The 26159-nt window shown below is 47.9% G+C and overlaps 1 protein-coding gene across 1 annotated transcript in view; it reads left to right on the top strand.

Moving 5' to 3' along the window:
- The window catches only part of LOC134416994 (collagen alpha-1(VII) chain-like), a 97855-nt gene that overhangs the window by 69572 nt on the left and 2124 nt on the right, over positions 1-26159 (top strand). Inside the window, exons 63-79 of the mRNA XM_063153644.1 lie at positions 297-332; positions 2591-2647; positions 2779-2850; positions 4735-4806; positions 5248-5283; positions 9795-9875; positions 10647-10700; positions 10942-10995; positions 12297-12359; positions 13122-13184; positions 14321-14437; positions 17278-17355; positions 18595-18648; positions 20136-20184; positions 21003-21041; positions 21497-21661; positions 24775-24831. Of these exons, the coding sequence (XP_063009714.1) occupies positions 297-332; positions 2591-2647; positions 2779-2850; positions 4735-4806; positions 5248-5283; positions 9795-9875; positions 10647-10700; positions 10942-10995; positions 12297-12359; positions 13122-13184; positions 14321-14437; positions 17278-17355; positions 18595-18648; positions 20136-20184; positions 21003-21041; positions 21497-21661; positions 24775-24831 (1147 nt within the window). The remainder of the gene's footprint in view (positions 1-296; positions 333-2590; positions 2648-2778; positions 2851-4734; positions 4807-5247; positions 5284-9794; positions 9876-10646; positions 10701-10941; positions 10996-12296; positions 12360-13121; positions 13185-14320; positions 14438-17277; positions 17356-18594; positions 18649-20135; positions 20185-21002; positions 21042-21496; positions 21662-24774; positions 24832-26159) is intronic.

Below are 26159 nucleotides of genomic sequence, written 5' to 3'. Positions count from 1 at the left end.
GAAGTGCTGAATCCCATTGGAATGGGAGATCCAGCAGCAATCCCACACTGTGCTGAGCATGGAGTCAGGAAAACCCCACCTCAGTCCCCTGGGGATTTATTCATTGTCTAATCCATAAATTTGGGGTTTCCACATCATTTCATGGCAAGCTGAGGGTTTTCCAGAGTGTCCAGAGGATCTGACTTCCAGCTCCAGGAGGTTTTAGTGGCTTGGAGTGGGAATCAATGGCCTGAGCAACACAAGGGGCAATAAAAAGAGAATAATTCACCTTTTTTGTTTTGTTTTCCTGTTTTCAGGGTGATCGGGGACTTCTGGGACCAAAGGGAGAACGAGTAAGGACATTCCAGATTTTTTGGGGTTTTCCTTTCTCTGTGTGGCTCCCAGAAAAGTCTGGATCCATCCTCTCCTTGCTGTGCCTATGAAATTAAGAGGAGACAACACCTGGATTCTCCCCTTCCTTTGTGGGGGTCTCCACCACTTTAAATCAAATTTTTTTTATTCCATCCTCACACTGCAAACATCTCTGGGAGCTGAGTTTGTGGGATGGATTTGAAGGGATCCTACAAAGCACAACCAAAAAAAAACAAAAAAACAAACAAACAAAAAAAAAAAACGAAAAACAAAAAAAGAGAAAGTAATTTTGGGAACGATTTGCTGGGGCACAAAAATCCTGAATTAAGAGAGGAAGAAAATTCCCCATGATTTTAGGAATGAGCAGCTGACCCCAGAGCCAACCTTAATTTCCAGCAGCCCGAGCTGGCTCCTGACAGGTAATGGGAAAATAACTCCTCAAGTGCTCCTGGAAAAATGCTCAGAAACCGCTGAACCCGTGCCCGGCGTTTTGTTAAGTCCCTTCCTGGCCGGAATGGCTGGTCGGAAAATGAGGTTTTGGAAAAGCTCCGTGATGATGCTGCCCTCGAGTCACGCAGTATTCCGTGATTAAGGCCCATTTGTCTCTGAGGAAGCTCCTCTGGAAAGGAACTCGCCCCGGAGACCAATCAATTCTTAATTTGCTTCGTGAGGAGGCCTCGGAATTCTTCCCAGGCCGGAGGAATGTGGGATGAGTTTTCCAAAGGATGCCTCTGTAAAAGATGAGGTGGAATCAGGGATAAAACGGGAGCCGGAGGGGAAAATCGGTTTGGGTTTGTTCCACCTGATTCCAGCTTTATTTTCCAACTCATTCTCCCTGGGTTAGTGTAAGGATAACTCCATGGATGCCAGGGTTGGATTAAGCTGCAGGATTTTTTTGTCTCCCTTCTGTTCCCAAAATTTGTTGAGCCCCATCCTGGCTCTGTTTGAGAGCTGGGAAGCAGGAACGGGTACGAAACCAGAATTTGGGAATGGTCCTGTGGTGAGGGTGGGACAGAGTCCAAAATGTCGGATTTTTGGGAATATTGATGGATGTGGAGTTGGTAAAACCCCAGCAAGGCAGAATCACCCAGATCAGGAATATTTGCACTGAAGGGAGTTGAGTGAAGGGAATTTTTTCCGAAGGGAACACAGCTGCCCACCTTTGGAGACACAACCATCCCTCCTCCAGAGCAGAGACATTCCTTGAAAAAACAGAATTCCCCTCTCTGAGGAACTCGGCAGGGGTGTGTCCATGGGGTTCCTACGTCCCTGTGGCTCCCAGGGGTGACACTTTGGGGATGTCACCCCCCAAACCTCCCTCTGAGGGGTGATCCTGGTGCCATTCCTGAGCTGCATCCACAATCCAGGGCACCATGGACAGCTCCATTCCCTGCTGGTTGGTGGCTGCTTCCCACAGCTGGGAAGTGCTGGGAATCCTGATCCCAACACCCTGAGTGACAAAGCCACGGGTCACTCATGGAATCTGTCCCAGCACTGGGATCAGGGAATGATCCCGATGTCCCTTTCCACTGGAATAACACCAGCAGGCTCCAACGATTTTAGGGACAAGAGGGCACTGAGAAACCTCAGGATTTGGGGTTTTCTCAGCATGTTCATGATCAGGCTTTTAATGAAGGGTGATTAACCCTAATAATTAACATTTTTGTTAATCACTGCATTGCCAGTGGGATCCTCTGAGTGACAAAGCCACGTGTCCCTCGTAGAATCTGTCCCAGCACTGGGATCAGGGAATGATCCCATTGTCCCTTTCCATCTGGGAGAAATGCACTGGGATAACACCAATGGGCTCCAATGTTTTAGGGACAGGAGGGCACTGGGAAATCTCGGGATTTGGGATTTTCTGGGCGTGTTCATGATTTTAATGATGGGTGATTAACCTTAATTTTTGTTAATCACAGCATTCCCAGTGGGATCCTCTGAGTGACAAAGCCACGTGTCACTCACGGAATCTGTCCCAGCACTGGGATCAGGGAATGATCCTGTTGTCCCTTTCCATCCAGGAGAACTGTGCTGCGATAACACCAGTGGGATCAAACATTTTTAGGGACAGGAGGTCTCTGGGAAACCTCAGGATCTGGGGCTTTTTGGGCACGTTCATGACCCAGCTTTTAATGAAGGGTGATTAACCCTAACAATTAACACTGGTTTTAATCACTGCATTCCCAGTGGGATCCATGAGCTCCCAGTGGATCCCTTTCCCTGTCTCTCCTTTCTCCAGGGTGAATCCATGACAATTTTTGGACCCCAGGGCTACAAAGGCACCAAAGGAGATCCCGTGAGTTTGGCTTTCCAAGCTGTCCCTTCCCTGCTCGGGATCAGCGCTGGGAAGCAGCGCTTGGATCCAGCTGGATCCTTCCAGGAGAGGTGGAATAATTCAAATCCACCAATTCCTGGTTTTCCTTTCAGGGTGAGCAGGGACTGCCAGGTTTTGATGGAGACAAAGGCGAGAAGGGAGAGGACGGACCCGTAGGAGAAAAGGTGGGAACTTCCCAACATTCCTGTGAGGAAGGGACTGGGGGTGGTGGAAGGAATTCCCAGAAAAATTATGGATACCCCTGGATCTCTGGAACAGAATTTCCAGAAGAATTGTGGCTACCCCATCCTTGGAAGTGTCCTAGGCCGGGTTGGATGAGACTTGGAGCAATCTGGGATCATGGAGGGTGTCCCAGGGCTGGGATTGGAACTGGGTGATCTTTAAAGTCACTTCCATCCCAAACCATCCTGGAATTCTCTGGTCTCTGCTGGAAAACACGGCCACACCCAGCTCTGGCACCGACAGGGAGAGGAGGGAGCTGGGAAGGGGCTTGGGGACCCCAAACAGGTCCCATTTCTCAGGTGTCCCACTGGGAAAAGCAACCATTCCATTCCCACACCCCCTGTCACTGTAGGATATGAAAGAACACAAGCATGCACACCGCTGCTCTCAAGGTGAAAAAAGGGAATTTATTTCCTGACTCCAACATTTATAGATTTCCAAAAGTGACAGTGGGCTGGAGGGTGACAGTGCCACCTCTCCAATGACACTGGACAAACCAACAGCCCATCAAATTTCTCCTCCTCCATAAAAGAATGCAAAACAACGAGTTATTTACAGAAAGTGTGAGAGAGAGTTTGCTACAAGAATGTCAACATCAGAAGGCTTAGAAAAACTTAAAAAATCAGGGCGACAATCCCCCTCTCCCTCCAGGAGCTGTCCCTGCTCCTGGAGCCTCTGGAATGCTCCTGGTAAGGCTTGGATGGCTCCCGTGTCCCTGATGTGTCCCCTGGGTGGTGGCAGAGCTCCTCCCTCTCCCTCAGCTCCCCAGGAGCTCATCCCAGGTCCCAGCCCGGCCCCGTTTTCCTGGGAGGAATCACGGAACTCTCCCACTCCCAGCTGAGTCACAGCCGCCGTCTCCGTGTCCTACTCATCCCAATTTCCATCTCACGGAAATGGCTTTGGCTCCTCCAGCCTGACCCAGGGCTGAATAAATTGAAGTCCCCGCAGCAGCAGTGACACATCCAGCTCCTGTTATTTCCCACGGGAAGCTGCATCCAGGTGGGAATTGCCTGATCCAAGGGGAGCACATCCCTTGGGAAGAGGCAGAGCCTGCCCTTTTCTGATCCCGCTGCTCAGGTCCCCAAAGTGAAGGAAACTATTGGAGACTCTCCCATGTTTTTTTAAAGTCGGATAAAATTCCACGTATTTCATTTGTCCGGTTGGACTCTGATGAAAAACCCTCCATAAAAACTAATCCATGAAAAATAACCCATTAAAATACTCCAGAAAAAATAATCTATGAAAAATAACCCATAAAAATATTCCATTCAAAATAATCCATTATAAATAACCCATATAAATACTCCAGAAAAAATAATCTATGAAAAATAACCCATAAGAATATTCCATTCAAAATAATCCATTATAAATAACCCATATAAATACTCCAGAAAAAATAATCTATGAAAATTAACTCAAAAATATACTCCAGAAAAATAATCCATGAAAAATAATCCATAAAATAGCCCACGACCATCTCCTCTTGGATAAATATCTGGATGGCTTTGGAGAGTGGAATCTCCAGCCCCAGCGAGCCCAGCAGGGTCTTCTCCTGGATTTTTGGCAGAGATAAAGCTCATCCCGAGGATCCAAACCCCTTCCTGCCTGTTTTCCTTCAATCCTCATCATTGGAATCTTTTCCAGAACAATTCCCAGGGTTTCCTGCAAACTCCTGGCACTGGTGGCTTTTTCCCAATCCCTGGGATGGAATTTTGATATGGAAATGGTGCTTTTGGTCATCTTGGTTATCTCCATGGGTTTTTCCATGGATAAATTGCAGAGAGCAGGTGCTCACAATGTATTTAACAGGGATTTTAACATTTTAGGGAATCAAAGGAGAAGCTGGGTCCAAGGGAATGATGGGACTTTTTGGGAGCAGAGGACCCGTGGGACAGAAGGTGAGCTCCAAATCTGCCAGGACAGAGGTGGAAAATCCCATCCCGGTTTTCCCATGGGATATAATCCCTCATTCCCGACCCAAAATTACTGGTTGCAATGATTGAGGGTCTGGAAAAGCAGGAGAAGCTGCATTTTCCAGGGAAATCCTGAAGCTTTTAAAGGAGCAGAGCGCTCTGGGAGCTTTCCCAGGCTGGAATGATCAGTAAGGAGTTGCTGGAATGTCAGTATTCCAGGAGGGAGGTCAGAGATGGTCTCCAAGCTCCATTCAGAGCCAGTGGAATCAATTATTTTCCAAGTGGGATATTTGGGATATCCCACTGCCCCTTCCAGCTGCTGCTGGAAGCTCTCCTTGTCCCTTTTCCAGAATTCCTACAGCATTCCCTGTTTCCAGAGGGGTCTCAGCTCTTCCCCAGGGTAACTCATCCCCGCTTTCCTTGCAGGGGGAGCCAGGAGAACCGAGCTCGCCGGGATCCTCCGTGAGTCGGAAAACGTTTCCCTGCCTTTCCAAACCCTGGGTGTGGAGAAGGGCCCCGGTCCTCTCCCAGGGCCAGGAATTTGGGAAAGGGTGGGAAGAGGCCGTGGGAACTCAGAGCTGCTCCCCAAAGTCCGTGTTCCAGGAGGTTTTGCTGGAAAACCAGCCTGGAGATCAGGGATCCCAGCCAGAGGTTTGGGGTTATGGCTTGTGGAAGAAATTCTGAACCTCACAGAATTCGCAGAAAAATTATGAATGCCTCGTCCCTGCAAGTGTCAAGGCCAGGCTGGACAGGGTTTGGAGCAACCTGGGATAGTGGGAGGTGTCCCTGCTCTTGGGATGGGCTTTGAGGTCCCTTCCCACCCAAAATGTTCCACAATTCCATGATTTGGCATTAAGGAACGCAAGAAAAATACATTTATTTAATGTGTTTAATGCCTTTGGTGTATTCACCCCAAATGGAAAAGTCTCCAAGCTCCAAGACTCTCAGGATCATGGAATCATGGAATATTTGGGGTTGGAAAGGACCCACCAGGATCATCGAGTCCAGCTCTTACATTAAGGGCCCAAACCCCAAATTTCCAAGGTTGTCCAAAGAAATAAATCCCCATTGATTCCTGGCCACAGCCAGGGAATTATTGACAGGCCTGGGACCCCGAGTGGGAATTGCTCCCTGAGGAAAAGGCCCTCATCCAATCAGTAATTTTATTAATTATTATTGTTTTTAATAATTATAAACAACCCTCTTGGCCAAAGCCATGAGGCTGGAACATGCTGCAAGACCTGGGATCAGCGCAGCCAGGTGTGGGATTGAGGATATTTATGGAATTGTTTTGTAGGGAACACGTGGCTCCATGGGGTGAATCCATCCAGGAATGGAGCAAAGTTTGCTGAGTGCAAAGGGAACCCAGCGTCCTGGTTTTCCCTGGATTTTGGGGATAATCATTCCCACTGAGTGGTGTCCTGCCATCCACCATGAGCAAAGCAAAGGAATTTTCCTTTTGGAAATACCCTGGGATTCCAAGCTGGGATTTGATCCCTCACCACATGCCCAAAATTGCAAAAGCCAGATCTGAGCTGGGATGCTGCTGGAGGATCCATGATAAATTCTGGAATTCATCCCACCTGGGGCCACCTCTGCCAGATTCACTTCCCACTGGTTTCATTGGAAGATTTAGGGAATTCCCACCCATCATTCCCGTCCATTCAGGCACCTGAGGGAGGATCCTGATGGGAATTCAGCTCCCACTTCACTTCCCAAGTGCTCCCCTTTGATTATTCCTTCTCTGAGTTATTCCCAAGCTGTCCATCATTCCCAAATCCTCTTTTCCCGAGGACAGAACTCCCATCCTGCCTGGATCCAACACCAAATCTTCCAGGCAGAGCCTCGTGCTCCTCATTTTCCTTCATTTCCCTCTAATCCCATCTTTTATTCCCACAAATTGCCCACAATTGCTGCTCCTGCTGAACTCCCTGGCAGCGATTTCGGCACCCTCATCCATTTACTCTCCCGATTTTTCTGATCCATGGAAGTTCCCAACAGAGCTGACAGCATCTGTGTCTTCTCCCTGCAATTATTCCTCGGAAAATTTCAATGGATCCTCTTGACTTCCCACACGGGTTCAGTTTTGATATTCCGGGCGCCTCCTCCTCCTCCTTCCCCCTCTTTTCTAAAAGCTCTGCTCCCTTTTTATTTTGCTGTTCCTGCCTCGCTTCCCTCTTTTATGTTCCAATTGCTGCCTTTTATTCCCATTAACTCGTCATTTGGATCATGGACTAGGGCTTCCAGCTCCTCTTCTTTATTCCCTGTGATTGTGCATTAAAATAACCACGGGTTAACCCATTATTCTCCACCAAACTCTGGTTTTTAAGGCGCTTTTCCCTCGTTTCTTGGTTTTCCAAGGATTCTGAATCCCTGGAAAAGTTCAGCAGGAGTGGGAATGGTTTATAAGCAGGAATTTGAGTTTATGATGGATATTAAGTGTCCCAGGAAAACTGGGATCACACAGAATCCTAAAATACTGAAGGTTGGATCATTCCAGATCCTCTCATTTCCAAGCCCCCTGCCAAGGGGAATTTTCCACCAAACCGGGCAATTTCCACAAAACCAGGCAATTCCCACTCCAAACCCAAATTTTTTTGGGGAGGAAAGTTTCTCCAAACTGCAGCAGCAAACGATCCTGCCCAAAACCCAGCAGGGAAGGGCTAAAACCAGGGCTGGAGCTCCAGGGTGGAGATTCCATTTCCATCATCCCATCAGATCCTGAGGAGCGGGAGCCCAGGAGGTGCAAAACCTTTCGGGAGCAGTTTGGGAATTCATCCTCCTTTTGATGTGTGCCTTCAAAGGGCTCCGTCCTTTGGGGGAGCATCCCGATGGATTCCAGCGTGTCCCTGCTCATTCCCAGCTCCTCCCTGCCTCCAGCAGGAATTTTTGCCCAGGAGCCAGGGAGGATCCGAGGTTTCTCTGCCTGCGTCACAGGGCTGGTGACTCAGCCTCCCTGCGTGGACCAGCAGCGTTGGCAGAGCAGTTTCAGCAACGTTTTCATCCCAAATCCAAAGAGCCGGAGTCTGTTTCCAGTATTCCTGCAGTAATTGCCTTTAAATTGCCATTTAAATTTTAATTTACTCCCATTTATTGTCCAGCCTTGACTTCCCTGGCACGACACCAGGATGGAAATCCGAGGGAACAAATTTCCATTTGGCTTCTTTGCATTTTCTTCTTTCTTTTTTCTCCCTCTTTAAATTCCTCCAATCCCACCTTTTCCCTGTCCTAGGAAAGCATCACCTCCATGACCTTCTTCCCTTTCAGGCCATGCTCAATCCCGATTTTAAACCTTCCAATCCACATTCCAAAATCTCTCCAGCAGGAAACCACTTATGGAGAGGTAAAACCTGGGTCTAAATCTTATTTGCTGCCTGGACTAAGCAGGCCAGGCTTAGACTCAGCTTTCCAGCACATCCTTAAGATTTTAAACCTTCCAATCCACATTCCAAAATCTCTCCAGCCTAGGATAAGCAGGAAACCACTTAGGGAGAGATAAAATCCAGGTCTAAATCTTATTTGTCTTGCCAGGACTAAGTAGGCCAGGCTTAGACTCAGCTTTCCAGCACATCCTTAAGATTTTAAACCTTAAGGTTTAAAATCCATATTCCAACATCTCTCCAGCCCAGGACGAGCAGCAAACCAATTATAGAGAGATAAAACCTGGGTCTAAATCTTATTTATGTTGCCTGGGCTAAGTAGGCCAGGCTCAGACCCAGCTTTCCTTCAGCATATCCTGAAGTGAGTTTAAGTTTTCCTAAAACCATCTGGGATTCTCTCAGGAGGAGAAGGATCTCATAGAAAGCAGGAAGGTGAGTTGAACAGGAAAACATGGAAAACCTGGCACTGGAGATAATTGGGATAATTAAGAGAAGTATTAAAGCTTAAATTAAATTTAAATTAAATTAAATTAGAAGAACTCTAATTAATGTCAGGGGTTTTAGTGCAAAAAAAAGAAGATTTTTGAGCCATTCCTGGTCTGATCCCAGCTCTCAGCTCCTTCAAAACTCCAGGCACTTGAAGGTATCCTGGATTTGTGGGGTTTAACCACCACACAAATGGTTTATTGCCCTCCAATCTGTCCCAGCAAACAGAAATATTCCCATTTTCCCCGGGTTTTATGGCTTGTTTATTTATGTCCCCAGATGGAATTTTCTATTGATTGTGTCAATAAATAGTTACCAATAAAGAGATATCAGTGCCTGGGATATGGAAGAACATGGATTTCCCCTGATCCAGGGAGTCCCTGGCACACAAATCTGATTTTATTTTTATCTTAATGAATTTGTTTCCTTCCAACAACCACAGCAAACAAATTCCAAGCAGAGAATTCCACTTGTTCAGCTCCTGATTTCCTCAACTAGCCAATTCATTCTCCCCTGAGAGGGGCTCAAGTGGGGATAAATCCAATTTTTTCCTCACATCCAGGTGCTGGAAAATACCATCAAAATTGGCCAGGATGAATGAGGAGGCTGCAGCAAACTTGGGAAAAAATTAAAATTTAAAAATAAAAAATTAAAAAGAGGATTTTTAGCAGCTTTATTTGCTGCCACAACAAAGGGAGACTCCATGAAATGAGGTCCCAGTGTTGGATGTGGCTCCAGAAGCCAAAAAATTCCAGAATGGGATAAAAAACCTGCAGCCTCCTTAAATCATTCCTGAAATCCCTGTTCCCATTCCCAAGTCCATCCAAATCTCTTTACCTGGAATGACCCTTTTGCTGCCACAACTTCCCCAGCTGGAATTACAAATTCATCCCCTCCCAGGTTTCATTTGCCAGGGATTTACAATCCATGGAATTGGGGTGAGGAGTGGGAGAGAAATCCCAGCCTCAGGCCTTGGGGCTGTTCCTGGGGGAGCTTCTGCCCTTGGATTGAGGGATCCTTCAGCTGGGATTTCATCCTGGACTGTCCTCATCCCTCTTCCCTGAAAATAACAGGCTCTGGAATGAATTTGTCCCAACTTTCTGGCAGGGTGCAGCAGGACTGGATGGGAAGAACGGGATCAAGGGAGCCAAAGGGGACAGAGGCCTTCAGGGACAGAAGGGGAAGCCGGTGAGTGGAAGGATTGTTTGGAATGTGGATCTCACACTCCTATCTGTGCCTTCCCAGATCCCACCTTCCTATTGGGCCTTCCTGGATCCCACATTCCTGTCTGTGCTTTCCCAGATCCCACATTCCTCCCTTCTCCTTCCCAGATCCCACATTTCTGTCTGTGCTTTCTGGGATCCCACATTCCTGTCTGCTCCTTCTCAGATCCCACATTCCTTTTAGTACTTCCCTGGATCCCACATTCCTCTCTGCTCCTTCGCAAATCCCACATTCCTGTCAGTGCTTTCTGGGATCCCACATTCCTCTCTGCTCCTTCCCGGACCCCACATTCCTTTTGGTGCTTTCTGGGATCCCACATTCCTGTCTGTGCCTTAATGGAACCCACATTCCTGTCTCCTCCTTCACAGATCCCACATTCCTGTCTGCTCCTTCACAGACCCACATTCCTTTTTGGTGCTTTCCTGGATCTCACATTCCTGTCTGCTCCTTCCCTGTCTCCTTCACAGACCCCACATTCCTGTCTGTGCTTTCTTGGATCCCACACTCCACTTTGTGCCTTCCAAGATCTCACATTCCTGTCTGTGCTTTCCTAAATCTCACATTCCTGTCTGTGCTTTCCTAAATCTAACATTCCTGTCTGTGCTTTTCTGGATCCCACATTCCTGTCTGTGCCTTCCCAAATCCCACATTCCTTTTGGGCCTTCCTGGGTCCCACATTCCTTTGGCCCCTTATTCCTGAAAATTCATCTCCTTTGTCCTTTTTTTTCCATGTAGGGAGGGAAAGGTGACCCTGGGACCACCGGTGACACCGGGCAGAAAGGGATAAAGGTAGGACATGGATGAGATCCTGGGAAATCCCATTCCTTGGGATGGGAACGTGGTGGAACAGCTTTGGATGGCCCTGCATGGATTGGGAGCTGGAGAAACGTTCTCCAGAGCTCCTTCCAGCCTCAACCACTCCATGATCCTGGAAAATAAAGGTTGGGATGAGCAGGGATGGGGAGGGAGCTTCCAGCAGGCCTAGAATTCCTCCTCTGCCCTCATTCCCTGTGATCTCCTCAATTCCCAGGGCCTGCGGGGCCTTCCAGGCCGGACCGGCGCTCCCGGAGCCAAAGGTGCCAAGGTGAGCCAAGCCCAGCCAAGCCCAGCTTTCCACCCTGCTCCAGCTGCCCCATTCCCAAAACTTCCCACCCATTCCCAGGAAAGCTTCATCCATGGAATCCTGAGGAATCCACCCCATTTCTGTGGGGAAATCCCTCTTGGAAGGCCTGTGAAGAGCAAGAAATCACAGATCAGAGGGTTTTAAGGCATTCAGGGAACTTTGGGATAATTCAGGGTTAAAACTTAACTAAACCCACCCCAATTCCCTCCTGATCCATGGCACAGAATCCTGAGGAATCCACCCCATTTCTCAGGGAAAATCCCTCCTGGAAGGCCTGTGAAGAGCAGGAAATCACGGATCAGGAGGTTTTAAGGCATGCAGGGAACTTTGGGATAATCCAGGGTTAAAACCTAAACTAAACCCAGCCCAATTCCCTCCTGATCCATGGTACAGAATCCTGAGGAATCCACCCCATTTCTGTGGGGAAATCCCTCTTGGAAGGCCTGTGAAGAGCAGGAAATCACGGATAAGGAAGCTTTAAGTCTTGCAGGGAACTTTGGGATAATCTAGGGTTAAAACCTAAACTAAACCCAGCCCAAATCCATCCTGATCCAGGAATCCTGAGAAATCCACCCCATTTCTGGGGGAAAATTCCTCCTGGAAGGCCTGTGAAGAGCAGGGAATCACAGATAGGGAACTTTGGGATAATCTAGGGTTAAAAACTAAACTAAACCCAGCCCAAATCCCTCCTGATCCGTGGCTTAGCAACGGCCTGGGCTCAGGTCTAAATTGGTGCCGGGATCTTATCATCACCATTAGTTCCTTATCAGTAAACAACATCTAATGAGCCGTAATGGGCTTTTTATGGAGGGATTGGGAAGCTTGATAAGAGAAATGGGAGCTGTTGGTGACAGAGGCAATATTGTGGTTATTATTGTGGTTATAATAATTTTTAAAATTAATATTATTTTTATTATTGTTGTTATGAACATTTGGATTCATCAGCCCCGCTCCATTTGGTAACTGAATTTTTATCTGGGGAATTCCCCACCTACTTCCCTCCAGGAGAGTTTGGAGTTGGGATAATCTCCAGTTTTAAGGATTCCCCATTATCTTGGTTATGAGTTAAATTAGTGTTAGTTTGTTAATTTGTCTCATTTGTTATTAGTTAGCTTTTAGTGATCTGAAATTTCTGGGCTGAGGTGAGATTTCATCTCAGAGTGTCATCCCTGGGTTATCCCTTTCCTTGCATTTCTAGAGTTTTCCCATTTTTGGGGGGATTCTTTGTCCTCACAGCCCCTCCACTGCTTTTCCATCCACAGGGAGAAGTTGGCAGTCCTGGAAAACCAGGAATTCCAGGATTGAATGGACAGCATGGACCAAAGGTGAGGATCTGAACCATCCCAGAATCACGGAATGCTTTGGGAAGGGACATTAAAGGTCATCCCACAAGAGTTTTCCCAGAAGTTTTCCCAAATCCACCTCTGGAAAATGCCCATTTCCTCCTAAGGGCATAAATTGGATTTTCCTGGATCTGTTCCCATAAATCAGCACCAATTGGGTGAGGATTCTTGGATACTGGGATTGGGATCTTTACTCACCTCCTCAGCTGAGTTCATCCATCCCAATCCCAGGGTCTTTTCCAATTTAATGGAATGCTCCACAGGCTGTTTTCCATTTTAATGGGAATTTTCCCTCTCCTGGAATACCACCAGTGCCCAGACTGAGGTGACACTCAGTAAATAACTCCAATCCAAGGAAAAACCAGTTAATTCCCAAAATCCCAGCCTTTCCAAGGCCACGTTAGCCATGGTTTTACCTTGGCTCCTTCCACCTGTGGAAAATGCCCTTTTCTTCCAAAGGGCATCAATTGGATTTTCCTGGATCTGTTCCCATAAATCAGCATGGATTGGGTGAGGATTCTTGGGTACTGGGATTGGGATCTTTACTCACTTTCTCAGCTGAGTTCATCCATCCCAATCCCGATGCTCCACAGGCTCTTTTCCATTTTTATGGGAATTTTCCCTCTCCTTGAATACCACCAGCGTCCAGACTGAGGTGACACTCAGTAAATAACTCTAATCCGAGGAAAAACCAGTAAATTCCCAAAATCCCAGCTTTTCCAAGCCCATGATTTTACCTTCCAGGGCGAGCCAGGAGCCTCAGGGAGTGACGGCGCCTCGGGAATTCCTGGGGAGAAAGGAGAAAAGGTTGGTGCTGAGCACGCTGCCATTTCCAAGGAATAAATCCCACATCCATCAGGTTCAGTTAACAAAATTTAACATTTTCCACATCATTGGTGCCCTTTCCAGAGGGGAAATGTCAACTGGCTGGAATGTTAGGGTTGGGAATGCAGTTGGAAAAGGGCAGGAGAGAGAGGTCTCCTTAAATTCCCCTCTGTGCATGGATAAAATCCCAGGTGGAGCCAGTTGGGAGTGAGGAGAAGCCATCCAGAGGGGCTGGGACTCACTGGCAGAGTTATTCCACCACCATTCCCAGGGTACATCCTTGGAATAAAAGTGGATCAGGCTGTGGCCACCTTGGCATGGGAAATGGGAAAGGTCTCCGACCTGATCCTGAGTTCTGTTCCCATCTCTTTGAGGAATTCCCACCTGGATCACTCCCCACCAATCTTCCTTCTTGGCATTCCTTAATTTCCTGCTTTATTCTTTAAAAAAACACACCTAAATTTGTATTTTTCCATAGGGGAAGAAAATAGTGATTTCTGCTAAAATAGTAAATTTTTAAGGAAAAAAAAAAAAATCTCAGCAGCCTCCATCAAATCTCTTGGCATTTTCCAGCCCCTCAGGCCCTTCCCACATTCCAGTCTCCAATGGATTTGGGATCTTAAATGATTTCATTGATAACAAATCTGTTCCCCATTCCCTGATGGTCGAGCACATCCTGAAGTCTCAGGTTGGTGTCTTGGAGATCATTCCCAAGGAATTCTCATTCCCTTCCTCTCCAGGCCCTCTCCTCTCCCACACATTTGTTTTCCACCACTGCTGGGTGTTGGGTTTTTCCTTCTGGAGGGTTTCATGGGAATATTTTTTGTTCCAGCAGCTCCAGGAGAAAGCTCAGTGGTGAAGATGAAATTTGTAGGTTTGGGATCTTCCTCTTTCCTTGTTTTTCTCAGGGTTACAAATGAAAGAGTTCTGTTTAGGCGAGCTGGGAATTTAGGGATTCCAGGGAATAGTTGGATGGAAAATCCAAGTCACCAAGCACCTTCTGGACAAGGAAAGGTGGAGAGCAAAGGAATGTGGGAGGTGTTCCCATATTCCCAATGCCATGGAAGTGTTTGGATGAGGTTTGGCTGCCCCATCCCTAAAACCCCTGTGATTCCCAGGGAGCCAAGGGAGTTCCAGGACTGGGAGGATTCAAGGGACAAGTGGGATGGCCTGGGAAGCCTGGAGGGGCTGGAGCAGCTGGACCTCGAGGGCCACAGGGACAGCCAGGCCCACAGGTGAGCACGGGTCCTGAATCCCATGGGAATCCCACAGGTCCTGAATCCCACGGGAATCTCACAGATCCTGGATCCCACAGGAATCCCAGCAGATCCTGAATCCCGCAGGTCCTGAATCCCACAGGAATTCCACAGATCTTCACAGATCCTGAATTCCACAGGTCCCAAATCCCACACGTTCTGAATCCCACAGGAATCCCACAGATCCCAAATCCCACAGGAATCCCAGTGGGCCCTGAATCCCAAAAGTCCTGAATCCAACAGGAATCCCAGCAGGCCCTGAATCCTACAGGATTCACAGGTCCTCAGTCCCACAGATCCAGAATTCCACAGGCCCCAAATCCCACAGGAATCCCAGCAGGTTCTGAATCCCAGCAGGTCCTGAATCCCACAGGAATCCCAGCAGGCCCTGAATCCCACAGGAATCCCACAGATCCTGGATCCCAAAGGAATCCCAGCAGATCCTCAATCGCACAGGTCCTGAATCCCACAGATTGTGAATCCCACAGGTCCTGAATTCCACAGATCCTGAATACCACAGGAATCCCACAGGTCCTGAATCCCACAGGAAACCCACAGGTCCTGAATCCCACAGATCCTGAATCCCACAGGAACTGAACCCCACAGGTTCTGAATCACACAGGAATCCCAGTGGGTCCTGAATCCCACAGAAATCCCAGCAGGTCCCAAATCCCACAGGTTCTGAATCCCACGGGAATCCCACAGATCCTGGATCCCACAGGAATCCCATTCAGGCCCTGAATCCCACAGGTTCCAAACCCCACAGATCCTGAATCCCACGGAATCCCGCAGATCCCAAATCCCACAGGAATCCTATCATGTCCTGAATCCCACAGATCCTGAATCCCAAAAATCCCAAATCCCACAGGTCCTGAATCCCACAGGAATCCCAGCAGGCCCTGAGTCCCACAGATCCCAAATCCCACAGAGATCCACTCCTGGACACCCTCGTGTGCCTGAACACCCCTGAAGTGTCCTCACGTCCCCCCTCTCCCAAGCTCTCCCACATTCCCTCTTCCCACAGGATCTCAATCCACAGATTCCCTCTCCCAGTTCCTTTCCCTCCTGACATTTTCCCTCCCCTCTCTCCAGGGGAAGGTCTGACCTCTCCATGGAGAGATAATTCCAAGTGATCAGGACACCAAGTGGTTCATTATCCCAGGATCAGGGTGCCAGGCCTTGGGAAGGAGCTGCTGGCTCTCAGCTCCCGTTTTTAATGAATATTTTTGCATTCCAGCCACGCTGGGCACCTTTAGAAATGCAGGGAAAAAAATCCTGGGAAATGAGATGTTAATTCCGTCGATGAGCAGGATCACCCTGCCCTGGAAGTTTTCTTGAGACAGCTCTGAGAAATAAATAACTTTCCAAAGTGAAAAAAAAAAAGGCTGGAAATGAAAATTTCCTCCGTGGTTTTGCTGGGACAGTTTCAGGCTTGGATTAAAGAACACAAAAATTACCTGGATGATCCAGGAATCAAGGAAAAGCTGGAATAAAATAACCTGGAAAACAAAATTTTATCTGTAAGCCCAGCTTGATTCCTGGCAATAATTTGGATTTTGGAGGATGGAAGTTGGGACAATTCCCAATTTTCTGGGAAAATCTAAGTCTGGATCTCATCAGATCCACTCTCCAGGATTTCTCTGTCCTAGAAATTTTTGCAGGAATTCTGACATGGATGGGTCACTAAAAAATCTCAATTCCACCTCATTCCAGCAGAGTTTTCCTACTTTTTTCCCAAGGTGATATCCACTGACAACTTTTACACATCAGCTCCAGCGGGATCAAATATTAGCAGGATTTTGGCAAATTCTACATGAAAAACAATTTTTAAAATTAATTAAGTAATTGGAAACTACAATATCAATATCTTGAACAGGACATGTTGATCAGAACATGAGGCTGTTCTTCAGAAAGACAAAAAATGTGTGATCCCATAGAATTCCCAAAAAAAAGGGATTTAAGGCAAGAAGAAGGATGCAGGGCAGAAAGGATGAACAAGGAACTCAACCCACACCCAGAAATTCTCAATTTTTTTTTTTTTTTTTTTTTTTTTTTTTTTTTTTTTTTTTGTGGCACAAGATCTCCTTAATCAACTCCTTTATCACAAAATCAACTTTAAAACAAACTCCTAAATATTTCATTTTTTTATTCCTCCAAAGACACTTTGATTTTCTCCCTGCTAATTTCCCTTATGGAAGCTGAATTTTACCTGGAAAATACCTCTGGAAATCAGCACCTTCCTTAAAAATAAGAGCTTGAAGTCACTGAATAAAGGTGCTGAAAGTGTGACAGGGATCTTTAAAAGGAATTTTGAAGGGTGATTATAGGAAGAAGGTGGAAAAAGGTCCTTCCAGAACAATAAAATATGGATTAAATCCCACTCCAGCCCATGGAAACAAAATTATTCTTCCTCCTCTTGCTCCCCAGGCTGTGCCTTGCCATGAAAAATAAATCAAAGGAATGACAGGAGGGAGGAGGGAGCCGAAAGTACAAGATTCCCTCATGGATATTTTAAAAGGCTGGAATTTTTGATGTTATTAGCGAGCCCAGAAAAGCCTGTCTGGGATAATAAATGGCTTTTTTTTTTTGGACACTGATTAAAGAGAGGCTGTGAGGTGCCACTCTTTCCACCCACACCGCTCCTCGGCTTCTCCTGGAATTAAAGGAGAAGCTCCAGGAATGGCTTGTGGGCTTGGGAGAGAGGGGGAACAATTCCAGAGCACATTCCCATCCCAGACTGGCTTTTAGGGGGAAAATCTCCCAAAAAAAGAGTGGGATATCTCTGGAAGTGCTGACAGAACTCCCCTTTTCTTCTCCAGGGTCCACCAGGGAAAAGAGGGAGATCCCAGCTGTGCCTCCAGGGACCCCCAGGCATGGACGGGCCAAAAGGAGAAGTGGTCAGTATGGGAACGATCCAGTGGGGTTCCCGAAATTCCAAACTGGGGCTGGATGAACCTTGGAGCTTCCAGGTCTCATTTCTCAGCTCTCCGGGTTTTCCAACAAGAGCAGAGCTGTTGGAATCCCAAATTCCAGGTGTTGGGCACGGGTAGTGCTGCCCAAATTCCTGCCTGGAGGTGTCTCCAGCTGCGGGGAAGGTGAAGGAATTTTCCTTTGGGAAAACATCAAACTTTGGATCAGCACATCCCCGAGGCAGAGCAGGAATTAACCAATAATCAGTGCAGGGTAATTAACGCATAATTAACACTCAGCAGAGAATTCCAACAAGAGCTTTGGATCCCAACCAGTTTGGGGTCAGTCCCCACACCCTGCAAACCCCAATGTCCCAAGGGATTTTAGGGTCAGCAGGGGCACTGCTGTAACTCCATGTGCTGCTGGTGGATAATGTGATTTTTCCTGGCACTGGAAGTGAACATGGATTGAGAAAAATGATCCTGCCGGCTTTAATTGGGATCATCCTTCTTGTGCTCCTTGTCCTTTAATATTTTGAAGCACCCTTAATCCACAAATCCAGTTTCCAGCAGTTCTGAGTGGAAAATTTGTCAGGGTGTTTTTATCCCTTGTTGACAAAGCTCAACATCTCCTGGTTTTTCCATCTTTCCAGTGCTGGAATTGCAGCTCCACTTTCAAATCTTCTGCTTGAGCTGTTCCCAAAGATTCTGTGCAGGCCAGACCCTCTCCATGTATCCACCTCTTCCAGATGGAAAACAAACCTGACTTGATCCATGGATTTAATCTCCCAGCTCATTTCCCTCTTGAGATTTTCCATCCCCTTTCCTCCCCTCCTTTCTCATCTCTTCAGGGGAAGTTTTGACCTCTCCAAGGAGAGATAATTGCAAGTGATCAGGACATCAAGTTGTTAATTATCCCGGGATCAAAATGCCGAGGCTTGGGAAACAACTGATGGCTCTCAGCTCCTGTTTTTAATGAATATTGTTGTGATGGAGCAGAGCTCCCAAAAAATCTGGGATGATCTGATGGACACATGGATGAGGCTGTGCCTGTTCACCCCACTGAGCCACTCGCAGATATCCCTGAAATTTATAGGAAAACACCTACAAATTTTTAGGCTTTTTACCCATCTCCCTTCCCAGCTATCATCCCTGAGGAGCACTTATCCCCAGAGCATTTCACGACAATCTCCAGTGATGTGATAATGATCCAAGTGTTTTTAACAGGGGGAAAAGGGTCCTGCCGGGCAGAAAGGAGCCAAGGGAGAGCCGGGCCTTTCCGTGAGTGCTTCCTCCCAAGATCGTTTCCCATTTCAGGGGGAAAAAGGAGAAAATCGGCCAAACAGCCCTAAGAGGCTGAGGGGAGGAGGGAAATGTTAAGAAGCGGATTTGCTCTGGGAATATCTGGGAAATGAGGCTGTGGTGTTACCCAGGGACAGCAGAGCTGGACTCTACAAAGCCAAGCCTAAAGCAGATTTTTCCTAAACCATCTTTCCCAACTCCTGATTGTCCCACGGGATCGGTGCTCCAGGGCTGATCCAAGCCAAAGGGAAAGCAGGAGAGGGAAATGTGCCCCATTTTCAAAGCCTTTAGGGAAAAGCTGCTGCCCTGGGCTTCCAAATCCTGAGGGAGAAGGAGGGGTTGAGCCACATGGATCAGGACAAAATTCCTGTGGCAGCTCCCTCCACATCCCTTCATCCCGGATTTTGTGCCACTTGACTGACACAAGACAGTATTTCCATTTTCTCAGGGTGTGGATTAATTTTCCAAGCAGGACTAATTTTAGCATGGAAAGGATCTCCTAAATTTGGGCTGCTGAAAATTCCAGCTCCCTACATGGGAAAATGCCCCAAAATTTGGAATCCCAAGAAGGATAAGAGTGATGACCCCAAAAAAGTTCAGCAGGACATTGACCATCCCATAGGGAAGATTCCCAATGGGATCAGTGTCCATTGGCTGTCCCAGGGATGAAGGATGGGCTCCAAATCCAGGAGATTGGAGGTTTCATTCCATGGGGAACAGCGTTGGCTGGGAAGGAGCAGAGAAAGCAGGAGGAGGTGCAGCTCCAAATGATCAAATGTGGTTCCACATTCCCAAGGGGCAATCCTGGAGGATAATTTGGGTGCAGGTGGCTCCATGGCTTTCCAGAGCTCAGGGAAGTTTGGGAGATCGTGGCTTTGGGCACAAGGCCAGGAGGGTGGGGACACTCAGCCCAGGTTTGAGGGGTGACATGGGGTGATGGGTGACAAGGGTGTTTACAGATCCTTCCAGTTTGGGATGGAAGGGACCTTAAAAATCATCCACTCCTTGGAAAGCCAGCCCAGGTTTGAGGGGTGACTTGGGTTGGGATCCCATTCCTCATGGCCAGAGGAGGTGGCTGCAGGAAAACCAGGAATTTCTGAAGGGAATGAGCCACAAATCTTGAACCATGACACCAAATCTCCAATCTCATCGCACCCCAAACGAGGTGGCTCCACATCAGTGGGACAATGCCAGGAGGGTGGGGACACTCCTTGGAAAAGCAGCCCAGGTTTGAGGTGTGATTTGGGTTGGGATCCCATCCCTCGTGGCCAGAGGAGCTGGCTTCAGGAAAACCAGGAATTCCCAGAGGGGATGAGGTGCAAATCTTGAACCAAGCTCCCTGTCTCACCAAACCTGTGCTCTCATAACACCCCAAATGAGGTGGCTCCACCTCAGAGGGACCAGCAAGGAGATGGTGCCAGGGTTGGAATTCATCCCTAAATTCCGTTTTTCCCACTCTGGCACAGGAGGAAGAGGTGAAGGAAGTGCTGAGGAGCGAGATGCGAGGGATTTGTGGTGAGTTGGCCCCGTGGTGACCCTGCCTGCAGCTGAATTGGAGCCATTTCTGCGCCAGCACGCTCCCAAATGTCACCGTCAGCAGCAGGTGGAGCTGGGGCCCCTCTCCAGGAGTCTGGAATTCCAGGCTCTGCAGATTCCTAACCTCCTGAAATTCCCCATTTTTATCCCTTAACAACCTCCCCCCCTTCCCATTTGGTTTTGTCAGCGAATCTTTCCCCCATTTCCTTGTGGATTGGGAAGGGTCACTTGGAGGTCACTGAACATTTTAATTCCCAGGTTTTTGTGGCATTCCTTGGCACACAGAATTCTCTGCTCCCACAGGGAATAACTGCCACCAGCACCACCAAAAAAAAAAGAACCACAAAAAAACAAAAACAAACCAAAACCCAAAACAAAATCCCCAAAACAAATGAAAACACACCAAAAACAAACAATCAAAAACCCCACAAACAAAGAAACAAACAATAATTCAAAATAAAACAATACAAAAAAAAAACAACAACCAAATTTGGGGATGGTTTTATCCCAGAATCCCAACATTGAAACTTTTTGGGGTCTTGCTTTCCTTGTCCTGAAGAAATCCATTTATTTGAGATCCAGCAGAACCTTTCTGCCCCATTCCCAGGGCTTTCCCTATGGATATGGAAGATTTTTAGGTTCACCACCACTGGAGTTATTAGGAAGCATTTGTGTCCTTGAAAAGGGGGAGAAAGGGATGAAAAATAATCCAGAAAAATAATTATTTCCTTGGAAAATCTTATTTATGTTGGGGAGGTAAAAAGCAGCAAACTCTTCCCTGTCTCTTCTGTCTGCAGGTTGTGGAGGTGACTTGGGAAGGATGTCCATGGAAAAGGGTAAGGCTGGGAATTCATGCAGGAAAGGATCTTCTCCTTGCCCCAAATCAGCCCAAAACGGTGAAAAGTTGTTTTTAGGAATAAATGGGTTTTTTTTCCTGGGATTCAGTGCAGAAAATGTTGGATCACCAACGGCTTTTGGATCCTGGTTTGAGGGGGATGGGTCTTCCTGAGAGGAATCTGAGGGATCAGAGGGACACCTGGGAGTCTCCTGTTTTCACCCTCTCCTCCAGGACGTGCTCAAATCCCTTCCTGACTCCCAGTTTTTAAAGCTGAGCCCACAGGAACCCCAATCCCTGCCCACAAAATTCTGGGATTGCTCCACATCCCAAACCATCCCCAGGATCAGCTCCAGGACTCGTGGAACCCTCAAATCCAATGGTCCACGGAGCCTGGAGAGCTGATCTGCCCACCCCAAAGCTTTGGATTTATCCTCAGTGACCCTCAATCCGCAGGTCTGGAGGTGGCTGAAGTCCACAGGAGGCTCCAAGGGTATTCCCAGCCTCGGGAATACGCCAGGAATGGTGGAAATTGGGAAGAAAAGCTTGGCACAACTCACGGCAAGACCACATTGGAGACTCCAGTGAAACCCTTCATGGAGCCACCTCCACTCCTTGCAGGTGAGTTCAGCCTCCTCCTTCCCATCTTCCCAACCATGGAATGAATCCTCTGGAGCATTCCATGGTAAATCCTCTTCCCTGGAATTGGGCAGGGATGGGATTCCCAGTGAGGGCTCCCACACTCTTGGAGAAGATACGAGCCCATGCCTCTGAAAGTGAGGAAAACCTAAATATTCGTGGGATCAGTGGTGAACCCAACCTTCCAAAGGGCTCCTTTTAAAAAGCTGGGAGGAGGCAGCCATTTCCAGGCTGGTTTTGTCCCATTTTTCCCACCACATCCTTGGCAAATTCCAGTAAAATTTCCAGCCAGGCAGAAATGGCATCTCTGAGACCAAACCCTCATCCCAGACTATTCCTGTCCAGGGCATCGTGAACATTGTAATAAAAGATAAAACCACAGCTTAAAAACATGGGAAAAGATGTTTTCCATGAGTTTTCCTTGTGGAAAAACCACTGGAGCTGTTCCTGTTGGTGTTTTCCAAGAGGGAAAGGCCCTGGGAGGGTCAGATCTGCTCCAGAGCAGGGCAAGAGCCACCCATGGACCTCCTGATCTCCTCACCAGGGCTTGGAATTCCATCTGGATTGGTGGGACAGAGGGAAAACAGGACAGGGGGAAATTGAGGGATTTTGGGGTGATTTGTGGCAGGATTCCTCCTATTGGGGCTCAAAATCCAAACTTCAGGACAGGATTAAACAGGAGGGAGATTTTGGGATCATTTCTTGTAATTCAGCCAATGAAGATGCTCAGATTTTGTCACCAGGAGGAAGAGGAGGAGGGTTGGGTACAATGGATGGCACAGCTGGAGAAATAATTGAAAATAAATTAAAAACCCCATTTAAATATAAAAATAATTTTACAAACTGAGCAAGACACCCCAGTGTTGTCGCCTTTGCACCCCAAAATCAGCTGCAGTGTTGCCCTGCAGTTTGCAGGTGTGGGGGTTTATTATGGGATGCAAGTGTGAAGTTCTTGGGGAATTTCTTCCAAATCAGGGAGATGGAGCAGTGGAATGCTTTTCCAGCCTGAGAGTCTGGGGTTTAATTAAACTTGATCAAGCACTGTCATTAAATCCTCTTGGTCACCCCAAAAATCTCCTCTAGGGGAGTCTCAATGCTCCAAATTCCAGTCTAAGAGGGAGTTGGATTCCATGATCTTTCCAACACCTTCCAGTTTGGGATGTGGAATGGTTTGTGGAATGGAAGGAACCTTAAAAACCATCCCGTTCCAAGGCAGGGAGTCCAACACTGATTTGGGTTCCAGGGTTTTTACAGCCCCTTCAAATTTGGGACATGGAATGGTTTGGGATAGCCTAAAAAATCATCCAATTCCAGGCCAGGGAGTTCAACAGAGATTTGGGTTCCAGGGTTTTTACAGGTCTCTTTCCAGTCTGGGATATGGAACGGTTTGGGATGGAAGGGACCTAAAACATCATCCAATTCCAAGCCAGGGATTCCAACAGAAAGTTGAGCTCAGTGGCCTTTATTGATCCCTTCCAGGACACAGAATGGTTTGGGATGGAAGAAACCTTAAAAATCACCCAAGGGGTCCAACGGAGATATGGATTCCAGGGTTTTTACAGGCCTCTTTCCAATTTGGGACATGGAATGGTTTGGGTTGGAAGAGGCCTTAAAAATCATCCAATTCCAAGGCAGGGATTCCAACAGAAAGTTGGATTCAATGGTCTTCGTTGATCCCTTCCAATCTGAGACGTGGAATGGCTTGGGATGGAAGAGATCTTAAAAATAATCCAATTCCAGGCCAGGGAGTCCAACAGTGATTTGGGTTCCAGGGTTTTTGCAGCCCCCTTCAAATTTAGGACATGGAACAGTTTGGGATACCCTTAAAAATCATCCAATTCCAGGCCAAGGGGTCCAACAGAAAGTTGGATTCAATGGTCTTTATTGATCCCTTCCAATCTGAGATGTGGAATGGTTTGGCATGGAAGAGGCCTTAAAAATTATTCAAGAGGTGCAACAGAGATTTGGATTCCAGGATTTTTATAGGTCTCTTTCCAGTTTGGGACATGGAATTGTTTGGGATGGAGGGGGCCTTAAAAATCATCCAGTTCCAAGGCAGGGAGCCCAACACTCATTTGGATTCCAGGGTTTTTACGGACCCTTCAAATTTAGGACATGGAATGGTTTGGGATAGCCTAAAAAATCATCCAATTCCAGGCCAGGGATTCCAACAGAAAGTTGGACTCAATGGTCTTTATTGATCCCTTCCAATTTGAGACGTGGAATTGTTTGGGAGAGAAGAGGCCTTTAAAAAACCCAATTCCAGGCCAGGGAATCCAACAGAGATTTGGATTCCAGGGTTTTTACAGCCCCCTTTCCAACTTGAGGCATGGAACAATTTGTGTTGGAAGGGGCCTTAAGGATCATCCAATTCCAAGCTCATACTCTACAATTCCACGATTGCCCAGGATGGGGAGCTTTGGGAAGAGCTCTGGGAAGGGTTTTAAGTCAAACCCATGGATGATGGCCCCATGTAAGGGATGGACACATCCCAAAACATCCAGCCAAGGCCAGAACCAAACCAAACCCCAGCCATCCCCGCTCCGGGTGCTCTCCCGACGTCTGTGCCGGACGTCAGAGTCTCCCATCTGGATCCAAACTCGATTTGCACCGCGGCAGCGCTCGGGATCAGATGGATGGGACGTTCCAGGTGTTATTGAATCACGGCAGCAGCCAACAATCCCATTACAAGCCGGGGCTGAGTCGGGAGGGCTCATAAATCCCTCTGCTAAGTGACGAGGCTCCAGACGTTAACCGGATTGTGCGGCCGGAGCGTTATTGCCGCCAGATTCCGATCGCTCCCGGCTTTTCCGAGCCTCCCCAGCTCCAGCCTGACATTTATCTCCTGCAAACAACCACCAGCACTGCCATCCTCTCTGACGAACGCCCAACCTTTCCCACGGAGTTGTTTAACACCATTAAGGGTTTTATTGCCGCCGCCAGCTCCTCGCTGCCCGCGGCCCGGTTGCTCCGTGACATTTATTAGGAGAACTCGTTAGCCACGGAAGGCTCCGAGGAGCTTTATTTAAATGAGGGATAATTTGTTTGCACGCCCTCATTCCGTGTGATTTCCTCGGTGTTTTTATCCCCCCCAGCCCTGGCGCGGCGGACGGCGGGAGCCTCTCGGGGAGAAGCCGACAGCCAATTACCAGGTGAAAAGCTGGGAATTAAGTGGCATTTTGGGAAGTCACTTCCCAGGTGGGAAGGGCTGCTCGGCCTTGGGATCAAGGGATGTGGCACTGAAGGAGTTGCACAAGGTTAAAACTCAGTTTGGTCTTGGCTTAAAGCAGCTGGGCTTGCCCCAGGGATGCTGAGCTGGTGGTGAAGGAACTGGAGGGGGTCCAGAAAAACACTCCTGGAATTCCCTGAATGCAAACATTCCTGTGAAAACATCCCACCCAGAATCCAGGGTTTAACCACCCCTTGGGAATGGTCAGGGGCCTCCATGGTGGGAATCACAGAGATGGATGATGGAACAACACAGAGCTCATCCCACTCTGGCAATCTACTGCTGGATGGGCCCTTTGTCCCTCTGGGAATCCACTCCTGGATATTCCCATTTTTCCACTCTGGGAATCCACTCTAATTCCCTCCTTTGTCCACTCTGAGAATCCACTCCTGGATATTCCCATTTTTCCACTCTGGGAATACACTGCTGGATTCTCTCCTTTGTCCCCTCTGGGAATCCAGTGCTGGCTTCTTTCCTTTGTCCCCTCTGGAAATCCACTCTAATTCCCTCCTTTGTCCACTCACAGAATCCACTCTTGGATATTCCCATTTTTTCACTCTGGGAATCCACTCCTGGATATCCCGATTTTTCCATTTTGGGAATCCACTGCTGGATTCCCTCCTTTGTCCCCTCTGGGATCCAGCCCAGGGGTGGGCGTGGGGTGTTTTCCACAGCAAATCCAACCCATGGATGGTTATGGGGGTGTTTTCCAAAGTGTGGCCTTCTCCTACCTGGATCCAACCCCTGGATGGTTTTGGAGTGTTTCCCAGAGAGAATCCAACCCCTGAGAGGGTGTGGGGAGTGTTTTTCTACCTGAATCCAACCTGTGGGGCAGGCGTGAGGTACTTTCCCGCTTGGATCCAACCCATGGGGAATGTGGGGTGTTTTCCCACCCAGATCCAAGCCAAGGGAATGTTAAGGTGCTTTTCCACCCAAATCCAACCTGTGGGTTGGGTGTGGGGTGTTTTTCCACTTGGATGCAACCTGTGGGGAATTATGGGGTGTTTTCCTACCCAGATCCCACCCCTGGATAGTTGTGGGGGTGTTTTCCAGAATGGATCCAACCCCTGGGTGGTTGTGGGGTGTTTCCCCACCTGGATTCAACCCATGGGGAATGTGGGGTGTTTTCCCACCCAGATCCAAGCCAAGGGAATTGTGGGGTGTTTCCCAGAGAGAATCCAACCCATGGGGAATTCTAGGGTGTTTTCCAACATGGATCCAACCCCTGGGAATTGTGAGGTGTTTTCCCAC

Source organism: Melospiza melodia, chromosome 4, assembly GCF_035770615.1.
Source record: "Melospiza melodia melodia isolate bMelMel2 chromosome 4, bMelMel2.pri, whole genome shotgun sequence".
NCBI classification, from domain to species: domain Eukaryota; kingdom Metazoa; phylum Chordata; class Aves; order Passeriformes; family Passerellidae; genus Melospiza; species Melospiza melodia.
Note: the sequence above shows the minus strand (reverse complement) of the source record. Positions and strands in the feature narration are given on the sequence as shown.